Genomic DNA, 16,478 nt, shown 5'->3' with positions numbered 1-16,478 from the left:
CTAGTGGGGGAATTTCATACTGGTGTGACTAATCTCCCTAAGATCTCCTAAAATCAACACAGAGAGAGAGAGGGCTCTCGCAAAGGGGCATCAGGACAACTAAATTAGGCTCCTGTTTTGGAACATCTTCCAGAGTGCTCTGTCCTGGAGAAATCAGGTTTTTGATTCCGCTCCTGCAGAAATCAGCAGGAGCCAGACCTCGAGGTGCCCAGCCACGTCTTGCAAAGAGCCTGGCTCTAGCAACAGCCAGCTCGCCAGCTCTGGGCGTCGAGGTCCATGTACCTGTAGCTCCGCGGAGCTGCTCCCAGCACAGCCTGCGCCTGCCATAGCTTTGCACTCCTAACGGCCCCACAGGCGTCAAGGCCAGATGCTATTGACACAGGGGAACCTTTACTTTTCAGGCTGAAGGACCAAAGTGACAACAAATGGAAATATCTTTGACTTTTGAAGGCCTGGAGTTTTAAGATTCTTTTAAATAGGCGTTGTAGATAAAATTCTTCTTTCTAAAATGCACAGGGCTGACTAAATGACCCATCTTTATTTTTTACAGCTGATTTATAAATACCTGAAATCAAAGGACTAGAAAACATGCAATGACTCCTTCGTATTTTAATAAAGACGATGTATTTTGAGGATCCTCCAACAGCCATGATTTTGCTGCGTTAAATAAAGTAGATTTTATAGCGCTTTAATCAGATCATGATGGAACATTATGCAAAATATTATGCAATGTAATGCAAAGTAATTAATGCAAGCAGAGAAGTGGTAGGAACGTGAGACCGCTGAGCAGCATGCATTTGTGTCACACGCTGCCTGCTGATTTTCCCAATTTCTTTCTTTCTTAGATAGTGGTTTCCCGTTCAGAACCCACAGCTCCACATGTCAGCTTTCAGCTAGACTCCCACCCCGTCTCTCCCCAAGTGGTTGTCGAGAATTCATTAGCAGGTGATGGCTATACCCTGGTAGTGACTGGGAAAAAGGTGAGTGGTTCATAATCTAATCCTTCTGTGCTCTGTATGAACCTGCCGTCAGAGCAGCAGCTTCCAGCAGGAGCGACTCACGCTGCTGCTTTGTGCCCTGCATCCTCCCAGCCTTGCCATTCCCTTGGGAACAGTGAAGGGGCAAGTTTCCTCCAAGAATTTTTTTTTCCCCCCTACTTCACAAACCGACAGCCTAATATTGAGAAATGTTTAAATAATGGAAGAGCTGTCATATAAACCAACAAAAGCCAGGAAATGCAAATTTTAAGGCTGAAACCCTGTCCTTAATTCAAGTGCTCACGAAGAAAAAGCACACAATGGCTTAAGGAAAGAATGGTGCTCGCAGTTTCCTGGCTTTTGTTCGCTTGTGTCATAACTTTATAACTTTTTAAGGAGGAGTGTGTGTGTGAGAGTTACGTGAGTGTGTTTAAAATCGGGAGTTGGTGTTCACAGTAAGGTTTGAAGGTTGCTTTAGCATGTAGTCTACAAAGGGTTAATAAAAGATGGAGAGCTGTCATAAATATGCTATTGCCATAAGCAGATATCGCATTGTCGAATGGGTTTAAAACATCAGCAGATAATATTACAGATAATCCTAAACCATAATCGTAAGCAATAATTTGACCCCTTGAGTTCTGTAAGAATTTATAGAAATACGTCAGCCATAAGTAAAGATGGTTATTAATCATTTACTAGAAATGTATGAAATATTTATAGGAGTAATCTTCAAGAAAGCATCCAAAATAAGTTTAAGGAAGGTACCGAAGTGTAAAGAAGTATGATGTACTTCTATAGTAATGTAATGATATACTAATTTTAATATTTTGACTAAAAATAATTCTTAAATATTTAGAGTGACTATTTTCATAACTATCTTGATATTTTAAATAATACAAATTTGAATTCATATTTTAGGTATAGTGTCGGCTTTTTGACGAGAGGTGTTAAAAAACAAGTACGTGGGCAGTCACGTGCTGTAAGTGTGTCACAGATATTAATACGGCCTTGCCAAAGTTGAAATAGCCACCATGCCTATTTTTACAAACGTATGAACTAAGACATACTGAGATACGCTGTTTTTTCCAAGAACTACTGCAGAATTGGGCAGAGCACACTGCTGTTTTCTTTTTCCATCAGCAAAAAATGCTATCTTGCTGTAAACACCAGATGCTGGTAGTAACTGTATATAACATTAAGATGCCTTTAGGGTTTCTCCCAAGCGAATTTAAAATCATGTCAATTAAATTACTTATAAGATCCTATAATTACTGAGCTGAAGAGAAGTCGAACCGCAGCTTGCACATCTGAAATCTGAGTAGCACCACAGCGCGTTGCATAAATAGAGACTCTCCTCGCCGCTTCGCGTAGGTATGGAAAGGGTCTGTGCATCATGTCTTTCTGTCGACAGATAACAAAGATCCCGCTGACGGGGCCAGGCTGCCATCACTTCAGGTCCTGCAGCCAGTGCCTGCTGGCACCCCCCTTCATGCAGTGCGGCTGGTGCGGCCAGCAGTGCCTCAGGCCCCCCGACTGCCCTGGCGGCACCTGGACCCAGGAGACCTGCTTGCCGAGGGTTTATGAGGTAAAACATTTTTTCGTACTTATCTCTGAGGGGAGAATGGGGTCTGCGCTCTGCGGACATTTTTTGTTTATTTTTCTGCAGTTGTGATAAATGAAGTGTCTGCCCTCCTCGACTAACTGGGAGGTTGTCCTCCCCCTCTACTCTGCCCTGGTGAGACCTCACCTGGAGTACTGCATCCAGTTCTGGGCTCCCCAATTCAAGAAGGATGAGGAACTCCTAGAGAGAGTCCAGAGGAGGGCAACAAAGATGATGAGGGGACTGGAGCATCTCCCCTATGAGGAAAGGCTGAGGGAACTGGGCTTGTTTAGCCTGGAGAAGACTGAGAGGGGATCTCATTAACATATACAAATATCTTAAGGGTGGATGTCATGAGGACAGAGCCAGACTCTTCTCAGTGGTGCCCAGCGACAGGACAAGGGGCAATGGGCACAAACAGAAGCATAAGAAGTTTCGGTTGAATATGAGGAAGAACTTCTTTACTTTGAGGGTGACAGAGCACTGGCCCAGGCTGCCCAGGGGGACTGTGGAGTCTCCTTCTCTGGAGATATTCAAAGCCCACCTGGATGAAGTCCTGTGCAACCTGCTCTAGGTGACCCTGCTTTAGCAGGGGGGTTGGACTGGATGATCTCCCGAGGTCCCTTCCAACCGCTGCCATTCTGGCTGGATGCACCTACTTTCCCCAAGCGCTGCAGGCTCAGGTGCTTGCGGTGGATGGGTCTGTCTGATCATCTTGCCTTGCTGCGGGAGAGCCTCCATCCTGCAAAGCACAGGGCCTGAGCCGGCCTGGAAGGGTTCTGACGGGAAGGGCCAAGTCACAAAAAGGAGCACCCTTCCCTCTTGGACCCCTCTCAAAGGGAGGAGGTAGAGGAAAGCACTTCCCACCCACAGCTGCCACAGCCTGACACAGCGCAGGAGGTCTCTGCCCCCACGCCTCAGCCCTCCCCGTGCTGGCTCCAGCACTGGAGGAAAGGGTGGTGTTTCCCTGTGGGGAAAAGTCCCCCTCTCCCCTACCGAAGCTCTGCGACAGAGCTGTCAACCAAAACACCACCCTGGGGGAGATGGTTTTTCCTAATGTCCCTCCCTGGCTCCTTGTTCCCATGTAGCTACAAGGAAGATGGAGACTCCCTTTTTACAAGGAGTCACATGCAGAGGACAATGGGGAATGGACACAAGTTGCTCTTGGGGAGATTCCAATTGGATCTGAGAGGGAAATTTTTCACTATGAGCACAGTCAGCCATTGGAATAATCTCCCCAGGGAAGTGGTTGACTCTGCCACATTGGACACTTTTAAGACACAGCTGGACAGGGTGCTGGGCCATCTTGTCTAGACTGTGCTCTTTCCTAGAAAGGTTGGACTAGATGATCTGATCCTTGAGGGCCCTTTCAGCCTAGGATTCTATGATTCTGTGATTCTATGATTTCCATGGGTCCACTTGCCACTGAGGGGGACAAGCCCATAGCTGCACCCCTCCCCAGGACAGGGACAGCCAGAGGCTGCTTGCCAGCCAGCCAAAGCCCATCAAGGGTGCGCAAGAACGAAACCATGTGGACGAGCAGACAGCCGCACTGGTGTGTTCCTGGTTTGATTTAGCTATGGTTAATGCAGGATTCACACTGGCCGGCTGTACATGTAACTGAATCACCCCCTGTGAAGTGTGACATAGCTGTGAAGGTGGAGGTTTACAGGGCAGTTAACGGACTAGAAAACTGAGGGAAGGAAAAGCACAAAACTTTCTGGTAGCATTTATACCCATTTACTTTTGTCAGTGCATTTAAACTACACCACATAGCTAAAAATACATTTTCTTTTATGGGCATACAGCTTATAAACAGAGATGAAAACTTGCCATGAAAAGGTTTTTTAAATAAATAATGTATTTCTTTCAACCAGGCAGATGATTTCATGTACAACAACTTTTTAAAGAGCAGACAGGCAAAACTGCTAATAATCTAGAAGCAAATCTAGAAAGGCATGTTTACAAGGGATTTTTTTTCTTTTCCATGTTCATTGTTCAGATACAAAATTTAGGACAAACACAGGCAAAATTTGATGAACAAACAATGAAGCATTATAGGAACCTAAGCCAAAATGGATGGAAAGGGGTGTGCGTTTGCCTGGTCTTCTATTGCCTTTGGCCAAAGGAGATGTAAAAAAGTTGCTAACACAGCATGTAATAGTTTACTTCCCCCTTGCACAAGAACACATTTATTTCAAAAAGACTGTGTCAAATAGTCCTTTCTGGCCTTAGTTTGTATGAGACTATGAATCACCAGCTCAAAGGGGTACACTGAGAATTAGTCCAGATACATTTTTATACACCCCTGCAGGACCCAGCTACTCACACCGATACCACACAGCTTGTTTTGTCTCTCCTAGAGCTCAAGCTCAAGCAGCATCCCGTAACATTTCTTCTTGGCAAAATTTTTTCCACAGAGGCTGTATATTGCCACGCCTCCAGAAAGATTTTTATGGCTCTGAACTGCTTAGTTTCTGATTTTCAGAGGTGCTGAGCTCATATGGCCCTCTTTTATTTCAATTATGAGTGTGTGCACTCAACAGTTTTAAGAAGCAAGGACCTGGAGCCCACACAAAGGTGCCGAGATGGAGGGGTGCGTCCCCAAGGCCGCCTCTGCAGTCCCTGTGAAGTCATGGGGAGGGCTCATCCAGGGGAGCGTGGGTGCTCCCCGTCCCCATGCGGCTCAGCCCCGCCTGCTCAGCACAAGCCTGGTCTACCCCTGTAATGAATATGGATCTGTGGCACTGATGGATCTTAAAGCAAATCTCGAATTACAGCGTGCCCGCGTTGGTAGAAGTTGCTTCTAGAAGGCCTGTAAGGAAAAAAATGCAGCTGAGTACTTAAATCCCTTTGGATTGCTAACTGTTAAGACAGATTTCATGCTCTACTGGACCATGACATTTAACATTATTACTGAAAAAAATATAAAACAGATTATTCATCATCTTCTGATCTGTCTTTAAACCCATATGCATAAAATATGAGAAACAAGCTTGTTTTGTTCCTAACAAACAGAGGATGACCTGCTTTGCGTAGTATCTGAAATTCAGTCCAAACCCCCCTAATATTTTGCAGCTTTCAGAGGGACGGATTGCTTGCGATATGTCATACGATCACTTTAACCTGAGGGGAACACAGAGCTTCTCCGGGGGTCTGGTCCAATGGACGTTGGCTAAGTCTTCAACAAAGTTTTCCCAGTTTATTACACGGGGTGGTACACAATGAGAAAAAAAGAAGAAAATATTTTCCCTTCATGAGGGATGGCAGAGAAGAAACCCAGCGTTTTCCCTGCAGAGTCCTGCAGATCCTTCATCTCTCTGCCCTGCTTTAAGCACTTTTCATGGGAGCGGTGGGTGGCAGGGAGCAGCCCCGCGCCCCAGCCCTGCAGGGAGCGCATCCATCCCCCCGGCTGCTGACGGTGCTGCGGGGCTGGCAGCGGGACACATCGCCGCCGCAGCCCAGCTCCCACCCCACACCTCCACACCCTACCCCGCTCCCACCCGCCGCCGTGGCCAGCAGCCAGGCAGGCTTGGCCAGCCTGGGCACGCCGTGCTGGAGGAAAGCCGGGGGACTCGGGGGAGTCTCCTTGGGGATCACTTGGTACTGGAACAAATTGCAGGCATCTGCGTGCGGCGCTCGGGTCACGCTGAAAGGTGAATGGCGTAAAAGAAGAAATAAACCAGTCTCCCTTTCGAGTCTTTGTTGTGGTTAAAAACCTGACACGGTTTGTTGTTGTTTTTGAAGTGAGTCATTTTAGCAGGCTTTTGTCTCGGACCTGTCAAGAACATCAGGCCTTCTGCTGCCTGTTTAGGTTGGAGGTTTTGCTGCAAATTTCACATGTGGCCTGTACATGTTCTTGCCTCTCAATTAAAATGAATGGGCCGTTGAAACTTTAATAAGTAGATAACATTATTCCAGCAATTTGTAAAGTATGTGAGTGGACGTTAGCGTAACGGCTGTCAACATAAGCAAAAGGAAAACACAGTGCTTTGCATTTTTCCAAAGAGAAAAAGAAAAGTTAACTCTCTCTCCCTTAACCCAAAGCCCCGAGAGCAGCAGGGACAAGCGGAGTGGCAGGCCTTGCAGCCGGGCTCGCTCCATGTTATCAGTGGCCTTTCCTTGCTATAGAGAACTTCTGAATCCTGAATTTCATAGCATTTGTAGCCAGTTTGGGCTTTGCTTGCTTTCCGTTACTACCTGCATGGTGTATGTGCACCGAAGATGCCTACGCATGCCTCAGTTCAAAGTCCAGGAGGTTCACGGTTCATTCTTGTCGACTGTCCCAAGAACAAGTCTGGGAAACCACATTTGACTTTCAGTGGTTTCATCGTACAGAACAAATGGAACAAAAATAAAGATATGAGTAGAAACATGCTAGGGGAAATTCTGCAGAACTTAAATACAGAAGTTCAATAATTGGTTTGGTTTTTGCTATCTACGTAGAGGTCTCGCCTCCTAAATTTGCTGGTAGAATGTAGTATCTTTTACTCTCCATCGGTTAAGGCACATGGGCTGCTATCACATGTCTCTTTTGGCAGATAAGATCACTCAAAACCAGTTAAGAGCCTTCGGTTTTTATTCTGTATGGCTTTGTGAAGCCTGATTTTAAAGCCCTTATTTTGCTAACTTAAGGATTACATTTCAGACTCCTCAAATGCCCCACGTCAAGGCGTTATTGTACAAAACATCGAGACATCCTGTACCCCCACAGAGCAATTTCAGTTTCTGCTAGGGTTTTGTTACTCCAAAAATAGATGGTGTGCTGAGATATTAAGTAGAGAGGATTTTGAAGAAAAAAAACCAAAGAAATGAGGGAAAATTAAACTTGGGAACAGGGCAGAGTCCTCGGGACACGGTACTGCTCCACACTCTTAGCTGCGGTGCTGTGTGTCAGGGGGCTATGTGAGTATCGCTCCCTTTTTCTGGCATTTGTGCAAACGTACTGTTCCTGCATAGGTTCCCTCTGATTGAGAGCTGATTCAAAGCTCATTAAAATAGGAAAGATTCCTACTAGCTGCAGTGCATTTTAGATCAGACTCTTTGTCTGGTTTCTAATGGGGGCAGTAAATTTGCCCATATAGAATATATGGCATAATTCTTTTGAAGTATTCTTCAGCTGCCTTTCTATCTACAATAGTTCATTTGTGAGAGTCTTGAAGTATAGCTACAAGAGAGTTGAAAAGAAATGTGCTGTCTTACTGGATTTGCAGATGAAATAATAGCCAAGTATCTCTCAAACACTTTCCTTTCAGCTTGAAAACGAAGTCGGGTCCTTTGAAAGGCACAGCTGTATTGCATTTTAGGGGCAAAATTACTATCACTAAAGCATTAAGTCTAAGGCATTTAGGCACTATGACCACAAGTATAAATCCAGTCTTTCATTCTCTGTTGTTTGGCCCGTGGTACTGGTATGTTTGCAAAATTATGCAGTATTGTTAAAAGCCCCCATAAACCCTGAACCAATGTCTTTCTGATTATTTTTTTTACTGGCAGTACTGACCAGTACTTCTACTGAGTTTTGTATGACTTCTATAGTGTTTCTACATTTTTCCCACCATTGTTATATTTTACAGGACAATTTACAATATACAGAAAAAAAAAAAAAAGCATTTCCTTTGTAGATTGTCTCTGTGTTTCTGAGGGGTAGTGTATTTTTAACTCGGAATTAGAGGTGACCAAATGTAAAAGATTTAAGGAAAGAATAGCAGAAGTCACATTAACTTTATCACAGCCGCCGCGATATCGGATTTTGGTGTCTTTGAAGCTACTTCACTCTGAACCTGACTTTCATCAAGCTGACAAAAAAATGGTCATTTTGGGGCTCTTTTGTGTTCAGCATTCAGCTTCTAACAAAATAAGTACATTGTATGTTTAACATGCCAGAAATAAGATGTGAAAGACAAGAACGGCAGGATTTAAAAGACTCTTACAATGCACAGCTTGTTCAGTGCCCCTAAACACTATCCTTCAAAGCTTTCTAGTATAGGTTTTGTTATTTATTGCTACTGTCAGAGAAAGCTCATAATGTGACAAATGAAAGGTGAAGAACAATTAAGATGAATGGTAGGACATAGTCTACCAGAAGAAATGCTTTTCTAAAATTATTCCTTTGCTCCATTTGAAGTTGGAGAAAACCTGATGTAACTAACACAATATTTTTTTAACAGATTCTCCCAAGCAGCGCTCCCTTAGAAGGCGGGACAAAACTGACACTGTGCGGATGGGACTTTGGATTCAGCAAAAATAATAGATTTGAATTTAAAAATACAGTAGTCCATATCGGAGGACAAATTTGTGCTCTGGAAGCCAAATCTAGCAACAAAAACAAGTAAGAAACCTAAAAGATTAGTTTCCTTTTACACAGATGTTCTTTATGTGGTATGGATTTTTTTACGATATAAGCGTTCAGTCTGTAAGTGTCATCTCTGAAATTTCAAACAGGAAACAATCCCTTGGTTTGATAAGCTCCCCAAGAAAAAAAGTGCTCGAAATGGAGATCAAATAAATCTAGTTAATGCCGATAGCTCCTGCAGCAGCTTTTTCTGGTTTGTCTGCAAAATGCTGTTCAACATCTGTGGGAGCTGGCAAGAACGAAACTATTCAAAGGTTTGAAAAGGGGGCAGGTTCCTTTGGCCAGGATCCTGCTGGGCTCGGTTATGTCACCTCCGTCTTCCTGATCTGTGAAGCTGCTGGAGAGAAATGTGAGAAGATGCAGGTATTTCGTCATGCAGAGGCTTATGACCCTCAGCTGCACCTCTCCTCCTCCTCCTCAGAAATAAGTACTTGAGACAGTGGGATAATGGCTTAAGTTTACGGCAGGGGTTATTCTGGTTCTTATCTTGAAAAAACAGTAATTTCAATGAATATCCTCTCTCAGTTCAAAGCGTATGACTATATACTACCAAAGCAACGTGCAAATCATGGCACGGCTTCCCTATTCGCATATATAGAGCAAAAAGGTCACCCTCCAGAAGTACTGAGCACTCTCCTAACTGCTATTCTGAACAGCCTTAACGCGAACAAAACGATTTAAGGAGCTCATTATAGCTCATATATGAGACTGTGTAAATGTAATGTAATACATAGACACATGCTGCCATGAAAGTTCAAGTTTAATTTTTGGCAATATTTAAATTTATACAACAAACTTGTGTTTGCGATGCATTTTTTTCTAACCCTGTTGTCTGCCAAAATTTTTCACTAAAGGAAAATTCCAAAAAACAACTCAGCCATTGAATGGGAGGTATTTGTTTTCTCTAGCATGCTTCTTCTTTTCGGAAATTTATTTGATATACTAAAATTATTTTCTCTGGCCCAGTATAAACACCACAGTGTTTGTAGTTAGTATTAAAGAAGATGACCACAGTTCTTTTAGCTGTTATTTCTGAAATGTCCCTGACGTGCATAGATTGATGATTTGTTTAGTATGGATCCTCCATTATTATGCATTTGAACTGGTTCTATTTTAATGCAAAAAAATGTAATCCCATTTTTTTCCTTGTTTTCCAAAGGCTGGAATGCACAGTCCCTGCTGCAAAAAATCCAAGTTTTAATATATCCAGTAGTGTTTCTGTTGGACATGGCAAAACACTATTCAATGCATTTTCGTACGTGGTAAGCACTATGATTAAAACTTTATTGCCAAAATTAGCTTCAATATTAACTGGAAGGAGACTCCTCATGAGTCCAATCCAATATGGTAATTCTGTGTTCCTGTTTGCCTTATTATTACTTCATGGAAATGCTAATAAATGTTTTAGGATTCTTCCTCTTCACATTTTAAAAATAATTTAACAATCCACTGTTCTCATTTTTACCCCCCCTCAGAATCCTGTAATAACAAGTATCTCTCCCACCTATGGCCCTAAATCTGGAGGAACGTTGCTAACTGTAGCTGGAAAATACCTAAACAGTGGAAAATCCAGAAGGATTTTTGTTGGTGAGAAGCCATGTACCTTGAAAAGGTAATGTACTTAGTAAAAAGTGATGCCTTTAATATCAAAATTACTTGATTAAAATGTCTTGGAGTAAAAAAAAATGCAAATGTGCCTTGCTCTCCTCTCCTCATGTTACGTATCGGAGAACTGATACTGCAATAAGCATTCAGTTCCGGATTACAGCCTGAGTTTAGGATGTCTGAAAGGTTCCTAGAAGGGACTATGGTTCCCTAGAAGACTTGTTTATTCTGTAATTCCTTCATTAACCTCATTAAAAGGTTGCATAAAGAAGTAGCAAATCAGCTCCTAATGGACTAGAAACTGCCCATTTCCCATCATTTTTGTCACCCCGACTCCTGCACACTCAGCCCTCTCTCTTGCATTAGCGAGAGCTTCTGTTCATGCACCAGCTCCCAGTGAGCGTCCAGTGGGAGCAGGTCACCATTTCCTACTGGGTTTTTTTGGTGGAAACCTGGCCAGTGTGGGAATGTGTATCCCGTGCAGAGAAGCAGCTATTTCTGTGGTACTATTAGTGAACCAAACCAGAGGCAGCATCCGTTTGGGACTTTTCCTGGTATATATAAACTTGTTTTGAAGATTAAGCCAGAATTTCTTGTGGCTCTGTAGTGGATCCAGTAGGACCTCAGTCAAGAATCTTTGACATGCTCTGCGTGGAAATGCCTCCAATCCCAGCTGAATATAAATGTTAAATACCAAGCACAGATTCTCTGCTATGGGCAGACAAGCATTCTGAATTTGGTAGCCATTCTACCATGGCGTAAATCCTGCTTGGTCCTGTTTTCAGGTACAGCATGGTGGCTCCAGGATTGTCACCTCTGTGGCCAAGGGCAGAATCTGGTCCACTGTGTTCCAGGAGCAGGATGTCCAGCAATTCCTCTAAATTTTGAGTCTCTCCTAATGATATTGTAAAGTCGTAGTGATGAAACATCACACTTGCGGAGAACGTGGGGAAGCAATAGCCTATTAGTTAACATCAGACTCAAAGTCAGGAGAGTTAAATTTTATTCTTTGCTGCTAAATGATTTATTGTATGCTCTTGATCAAATCAGCTAAGTCTGACCAAATCAAGAAAGCAATTTAGGTATTCAGGTCTGATATTTAATCACTACCAAGATCTTCAACACTTCTGTTCAGCAGCTACTTAATAGTTTAGGGTGGCATTTATTGATGTCATCATCTCAGTTGGTCAACTAATGGACAAATATCTAAACCTTTTGGGAATGATTCATCTGATCCACATCTACTGGGGGGGTGAGATGACAGCCAGCTCAGAGGCAGACATCTGCTTTGGTCTGGTGGACCTCCAGATATCGAACAGTAGCTGGGGCTTACCCAGTAAGCATCCCCAGCACCCCTCTTTCGCACCAGCCAAGCTGTCTGCAGACTTCGACACAAGTCTTAGCCAGTTTCTCAGGGCAGGTGTTTCTCTGTCTAAACTGGCAGCTTTCCTCAGTACCGAGGGCAGCTAGATCAAGGGTTTGTATTTTCCTTTAAAAGTTGGTGAAAAGCTTCCAGATACACACAAATAAATCACTAACCCCTACAGCGCATGGTGAACCCCCTTCCTGGAAAGCTTCAGAAGTGGCAGCAAATGTCCCTTCTGTCTAATTTGGAGACAATCTCCCACATCCTTTGAGAATGGCCTCACTTGGAGGGCTCCTGGATGTCTTTTGGCCCAAATCACTGAAACCAGCTGGTGGAGTTACATTTGCTTTTCCAGCCAGTTGTTACCCTGGCCTCTGATGTGCCCTGCTCATTTTTCAGGCTGGAAGCTGCCTTTGCAGGGTGCAGGGGCTGGCATGGCTGTCGCCAGCACCAGGGAAACACCTCCCAGCAGGCAAGGTGCAAGTCAATCAAATTAAGATGAATCTTGAGCCTAAGCAGTGGTGTTGCTGCTTCTGCCTCTCGCCATGCTTATTTTTTTCAATATGATCATCCAGTGTGGGAATCAATGACATTTTTTTACAAGCGGATCCTTAGGGGGGGGTTGGGGCTGACTAAAGAACAGTGTTTTAAACTGAGTACATGTTTTATAATGCTGACAAGAAAGCCTTTTGCTCTCCTTCCAGCGTATCGGCGAGCACCGCGGAGTGCTACACGCCGGCACAACGAATTCCCCAGGAATATCGTGTGAGGGTGGGAATCGACGAAGCTATTCGAGACGCGAGCAGCCATTTCACATACAGAGAAGACCCCGTTGTTTTAAAAATTCATCCGGCCAAATCTTTTCTTAGGTGAGTAAAAGTTTCTTACAGAAATAAGAAAAGTAATGAGTGAAAGAAGAATGGCTACGCTGCGCAGCAATCTATCAAAAGAAATTGCATTTTTATCTCTATCTGCCATGCCAATTGCTTCTATTATGGTGCAGTTGCAGAGGGCAGATCATTTCCTTTCCGGGGCTGAGGGAGAAGGGGGGAGGGCACCTCTTTTCTTTATGCAATTTAACTCCTAGCTGCTGCTGCTGAGCATACCTGTGGCGTCCTGCTGAGATACCTCCTGCACCGCTAAGTGTGTCTCCTGCGCTGCGTCTGGGCATTGCACTGATTAGTGAGGGAAATCATTTAATGTGACAAGTCAGAGGTACTCGGGAGAGCAAATGGATTTTAAAATAGTCTAAATCCAGTGCTACATAAATATTATGAATATATATGTATGGTAGTATGTGTGTGTTTTTAAGTGACATATTTATGGTCTCAGTAGCTCTAATCCAAGCCATCTGCCTTTGCCAAAAAAATGTCAGCAGCAGAAAAGGCACCTTTTTCAGCACCACTGAAAGCAATAAGTTAAGTAAGTTAGCAAATGCTAAGTACAAGTATGCACCCTCCTTTAAAATGTGCACATTCGTTTTATAGCCTGACATACCAGAATTTTAAAAAATTATTTTTCTTTTCTTGTATTTGAGTAGTTGTTACAGCAAGTGTAAAATCTGTTTCCCAGAAAAATAATCTCACTGCTCAGAGCCATGTATTTGCATTCACCCCATATATCCCTAATTCTGGTTTTATGTTGTCATTTACTCTAAAATATAATTTGTAATTAAGATTATCACAGCAGATGTATCATTATCCTACTCATCTTCTTTTTTCTTTTTTTTTTTTTTTTAATTTTTCCTAGTGGTGGAAGTACAATCACAGCTCAGGGAATCAACTTGAACTCAGTGTGCTTTCCTCAGATGGTGATTACTGTACCTAAACTGGGAATGAACTTCTCTGTGGTGAGTCAGTCTTGGAGGAGACAATCTGTTATCTTGTCATCTTCATGTGGTGAAAGGCACAGAATTTTCAGTCAAAATACTTTGATTTTTGCCTTGAAACTTTGGGGCTTCCACCAACATTTTGGTGTTTTCTGCACAGACTGTTTCCACTGCACAGGCAAAACTCAACAACAGATTTGAAATTGAGCTGGGGGTAGAACAACAGTTTCCAAGGAACCTCTTCCAAAAAAATAAGGCTTTTACAGTATCTGATAACAAAATATTTATATTGCAATTGAACAATGCAAATTCAATGACTAAACACAGAACAATGCAATCCAGGTGTGTCAGATTGCATGGCAAGCTCAAGCGCTACTGTGATAGGTAGGAAATATATTCAAACGGTGACTGTGGATGTAAGAGGAAAATGGAACAAGAAAGAAAAAGAGAAGAAAAGAAAAGAGCCAAAGAGAAGCCAAAGAAAGAGGAAAAGTAAATATGTAAAATCAAAAGTGAGTATTATTTTGAAGAATTTCTGGTTGCCAAATTACCTATTGGGGCAAATCTTTCCTAACTGATCTGAGTTCAGCAACTAAGTTTTAAGAGAGGTTTGAGCTTTTGCAGTTGGGTACCGCTGCAGGAACAGAGGGTCAGTCAGGGATCTGAGCCTTCTTTTGTTACCTGAGTGGATAATACACAGTGTGTAAATCTAAATAAGCTCGTCAGATATGACCATGTGATCTACTTTAATTTTTATAAGGCAAAGATGACATTTATCGTCTACTTGTACTGGAACTGTTTCCTGTAAGCTTTTGCCTACACATTTGTCTTTCACCTCCAACATTTTCTTATTCTGTAAGGCCTGTTTAGCCTAACTGAAGCTAAATTGACCTACACTCTTTATGACATGCTGCGTTACTGCTCATGTTCTCAGCTTAGTTCTAATGATCATCATACGCTATTTCCTGTATTGAATTCTAAGTGTTAGACCTAGGTTTGCTCAAAGCATTTTAAATGGTATGTCTGCAAATTTGCAGTCTTTTATAGCTTCAAGGTCATAATATTCTTCATGATCCTAATTTGTATAATAATATGAGTGTCGGGACCTGAATTTCAGCCGGATATAATCGTGGCTTGTAATTTAATGGGTTCAGATTTTAATCTGAAAATCAGTGCCCCTGCAATGAAACACGGTGTTTAATGTTATCAAAAAGACACTTTACCCATGAGCTGGAAAACAAAACATTCCAGTGAAATCTACAAAACTCAAGATTTATTAGGTTTTGAGTAATGTGGACATGATAATTTCTAAGTAAAAAAGATTTCCAAAGAAAAGATCATTGCTGAAATCAGCTCTTTAGATTTTGCTTTGTGCGGATTTGAGCAGTCTTTCTTCTGAAGTAAAGATCATTCATTTGCTTTCTCTGTTCCACTGTGAGAATACGCAATATTGCTTCTCTTCAGGCCCCAATTCTGCATACCTTGCTTGTCAAATACTTAGGACTTCTTCAGAGTTTGGACAGATTTGAAAGGATCTGAAGTTTTAAAGAACTAAATCCACTGTCCAAGAGTGACTGGCAACTCCAGGCAACAAACACTGTAGAGTTTACTCTCGCCCCCAAATATTGGGGAGCAACCTTTCCTTTGAGCAGTCGTTTGCTGCCATCCTGCCTTTTAACCTGCTATTGAAAAAAGACATGGGCATGGACAGTCAGAATTATCTCCCTTATTCTTATTCTTTTTCTTTTCTTTCCTTGCAGTGTGTGTGATGTTTGCCCACACACAAGAAGAGGCAGGTCTGGCCCTCTTTTTCCATAAAGATATCTGTACCCTACCACTGCTGATCCCAAAGAATCTGCCCCAGTGTAAAAGCAGCTGTACCCAAGTTCATTCTCCCTGCACAAAGGGTGGAATACAACCTTAAAAAAATTATAATCCAGAGTGTTTTATACTTTGGCACTGCCCAAGTAATATATTTTGCTCTATTGAAATTAAAGGCTTCTGGCACTCGGTGGCTTTCTTTCCCTGCCTCTGTGGCAGCCCGGCTCTGCTTGCCGTTTGTTCTGCCACTAGTCTTTGCCTCGAGCTTATTTCTCAGGGAAGGTTATTAGTTCTCAGGGAGAAGGGGAAGATTTATAAGTGGCAAAACAAGATTGCACTGTCTTAACTGAGGAAACTACTGGCGGAGGATGCGCATGGCTGCAGCCTGCACCATCCTGCACTGGAGAGTCTGAGCCCTGTGCCTGAGTGATATGCCAAAAAAATCAAACTTTCCTCCACTCATTACAAGAATAAACAATTATGAGGAACTATTTCTAGCAGGGATCCACTGCACAGACCAGCTATCCCATTTATAAAGGAGAAACCAAGTTGTGATCCTGAATAGACCAAACCCAGACAAAGAGTACAACAGAAACCAAAATGAACAAGAAGTCCTGTAGCTGAGGTTGTTTGTGGTTTTGCCTCCTTAGTTTGGGAGTGGAGAGCTAACCAAGTAATTTTTTTTAATTGTTATTTAAGCCCTTTTTCTTTTCAGTTTTCTCTCACCAGCCTCCTCCGAGAAGCTGCTTTTGTCAGCATTCAGAAACTCTGGCTCTTGGGAAAACCAAAGCCAGCACTGAAACACATCCCAAAGCATCAAAGGAAAGTACAGCTGGGAGGGACCACAAAGACCTAGCCTGGCCCGCTTCCCTGGGGCAGGAGCAAATGTACGCAGACCACTGCCTGACAGATATTTGTCTAGGCTG

General features: G+C 42.9%; 1 protein-coding gene across 1 annotated transcript in view; it reads left to right on the top strand.

The window, feature by feature from the left end:
- MET (MET proto-oncogene, receptor tyrosine kinase) overlaps window positions 1-16,478 on the top strand; it is a 70,496-nt gene that overhangs the window by 27,005 nt on the left and 27,013 nt on the right. The window contains exons 3-9 of the mRNA XM_009646804.2: window positions 846-980; window positions 2,389-2,562; window positions 8,748-8,908; window positions 10,092-10,194; window positions 10,408-10,544; window positions 12,608-12,772; window positions 13,653-13,752. Coding sequence (XP_009645099.1) covers window positions 846-980; window positions 2,389-2,562; window positions 8,748-8,908; window positions 10,092-10,194; window positions 10,408-10,544; window positions 12,608-12,772; window positions 13,653-13,752 — 975 coding nt within the window. The remainder of the gene's footprint in view (window positions 1-845; window positions 981-2,388; window positions 2,563-8,747; window positions 8,909-10,091; window positions 10,195-10,407; window positions 10,545-12,607; window positions 12,773-13,652; window positions 13,753-16,478) is intronic.

This window comes from Egretta garzetta, unplaced genomic scaffold, assembly GCF_000687185.1.
Source record: "Egretta garzetta isolate BGI_Z169 unplaced genomic scaffold, ASM68718v1 scaffold169, whole genome shotgun sequence".
NCBI lineage: Eukaryota > Metazoa > Chordata > Aves > Pelecaniformes > Ardeidae > Egretta > Egretta garzetta.
Note: the sequence above shows the minus strand (reverse complement) of the source record. Positions and strands in the feature narration are given on the sequence as shown.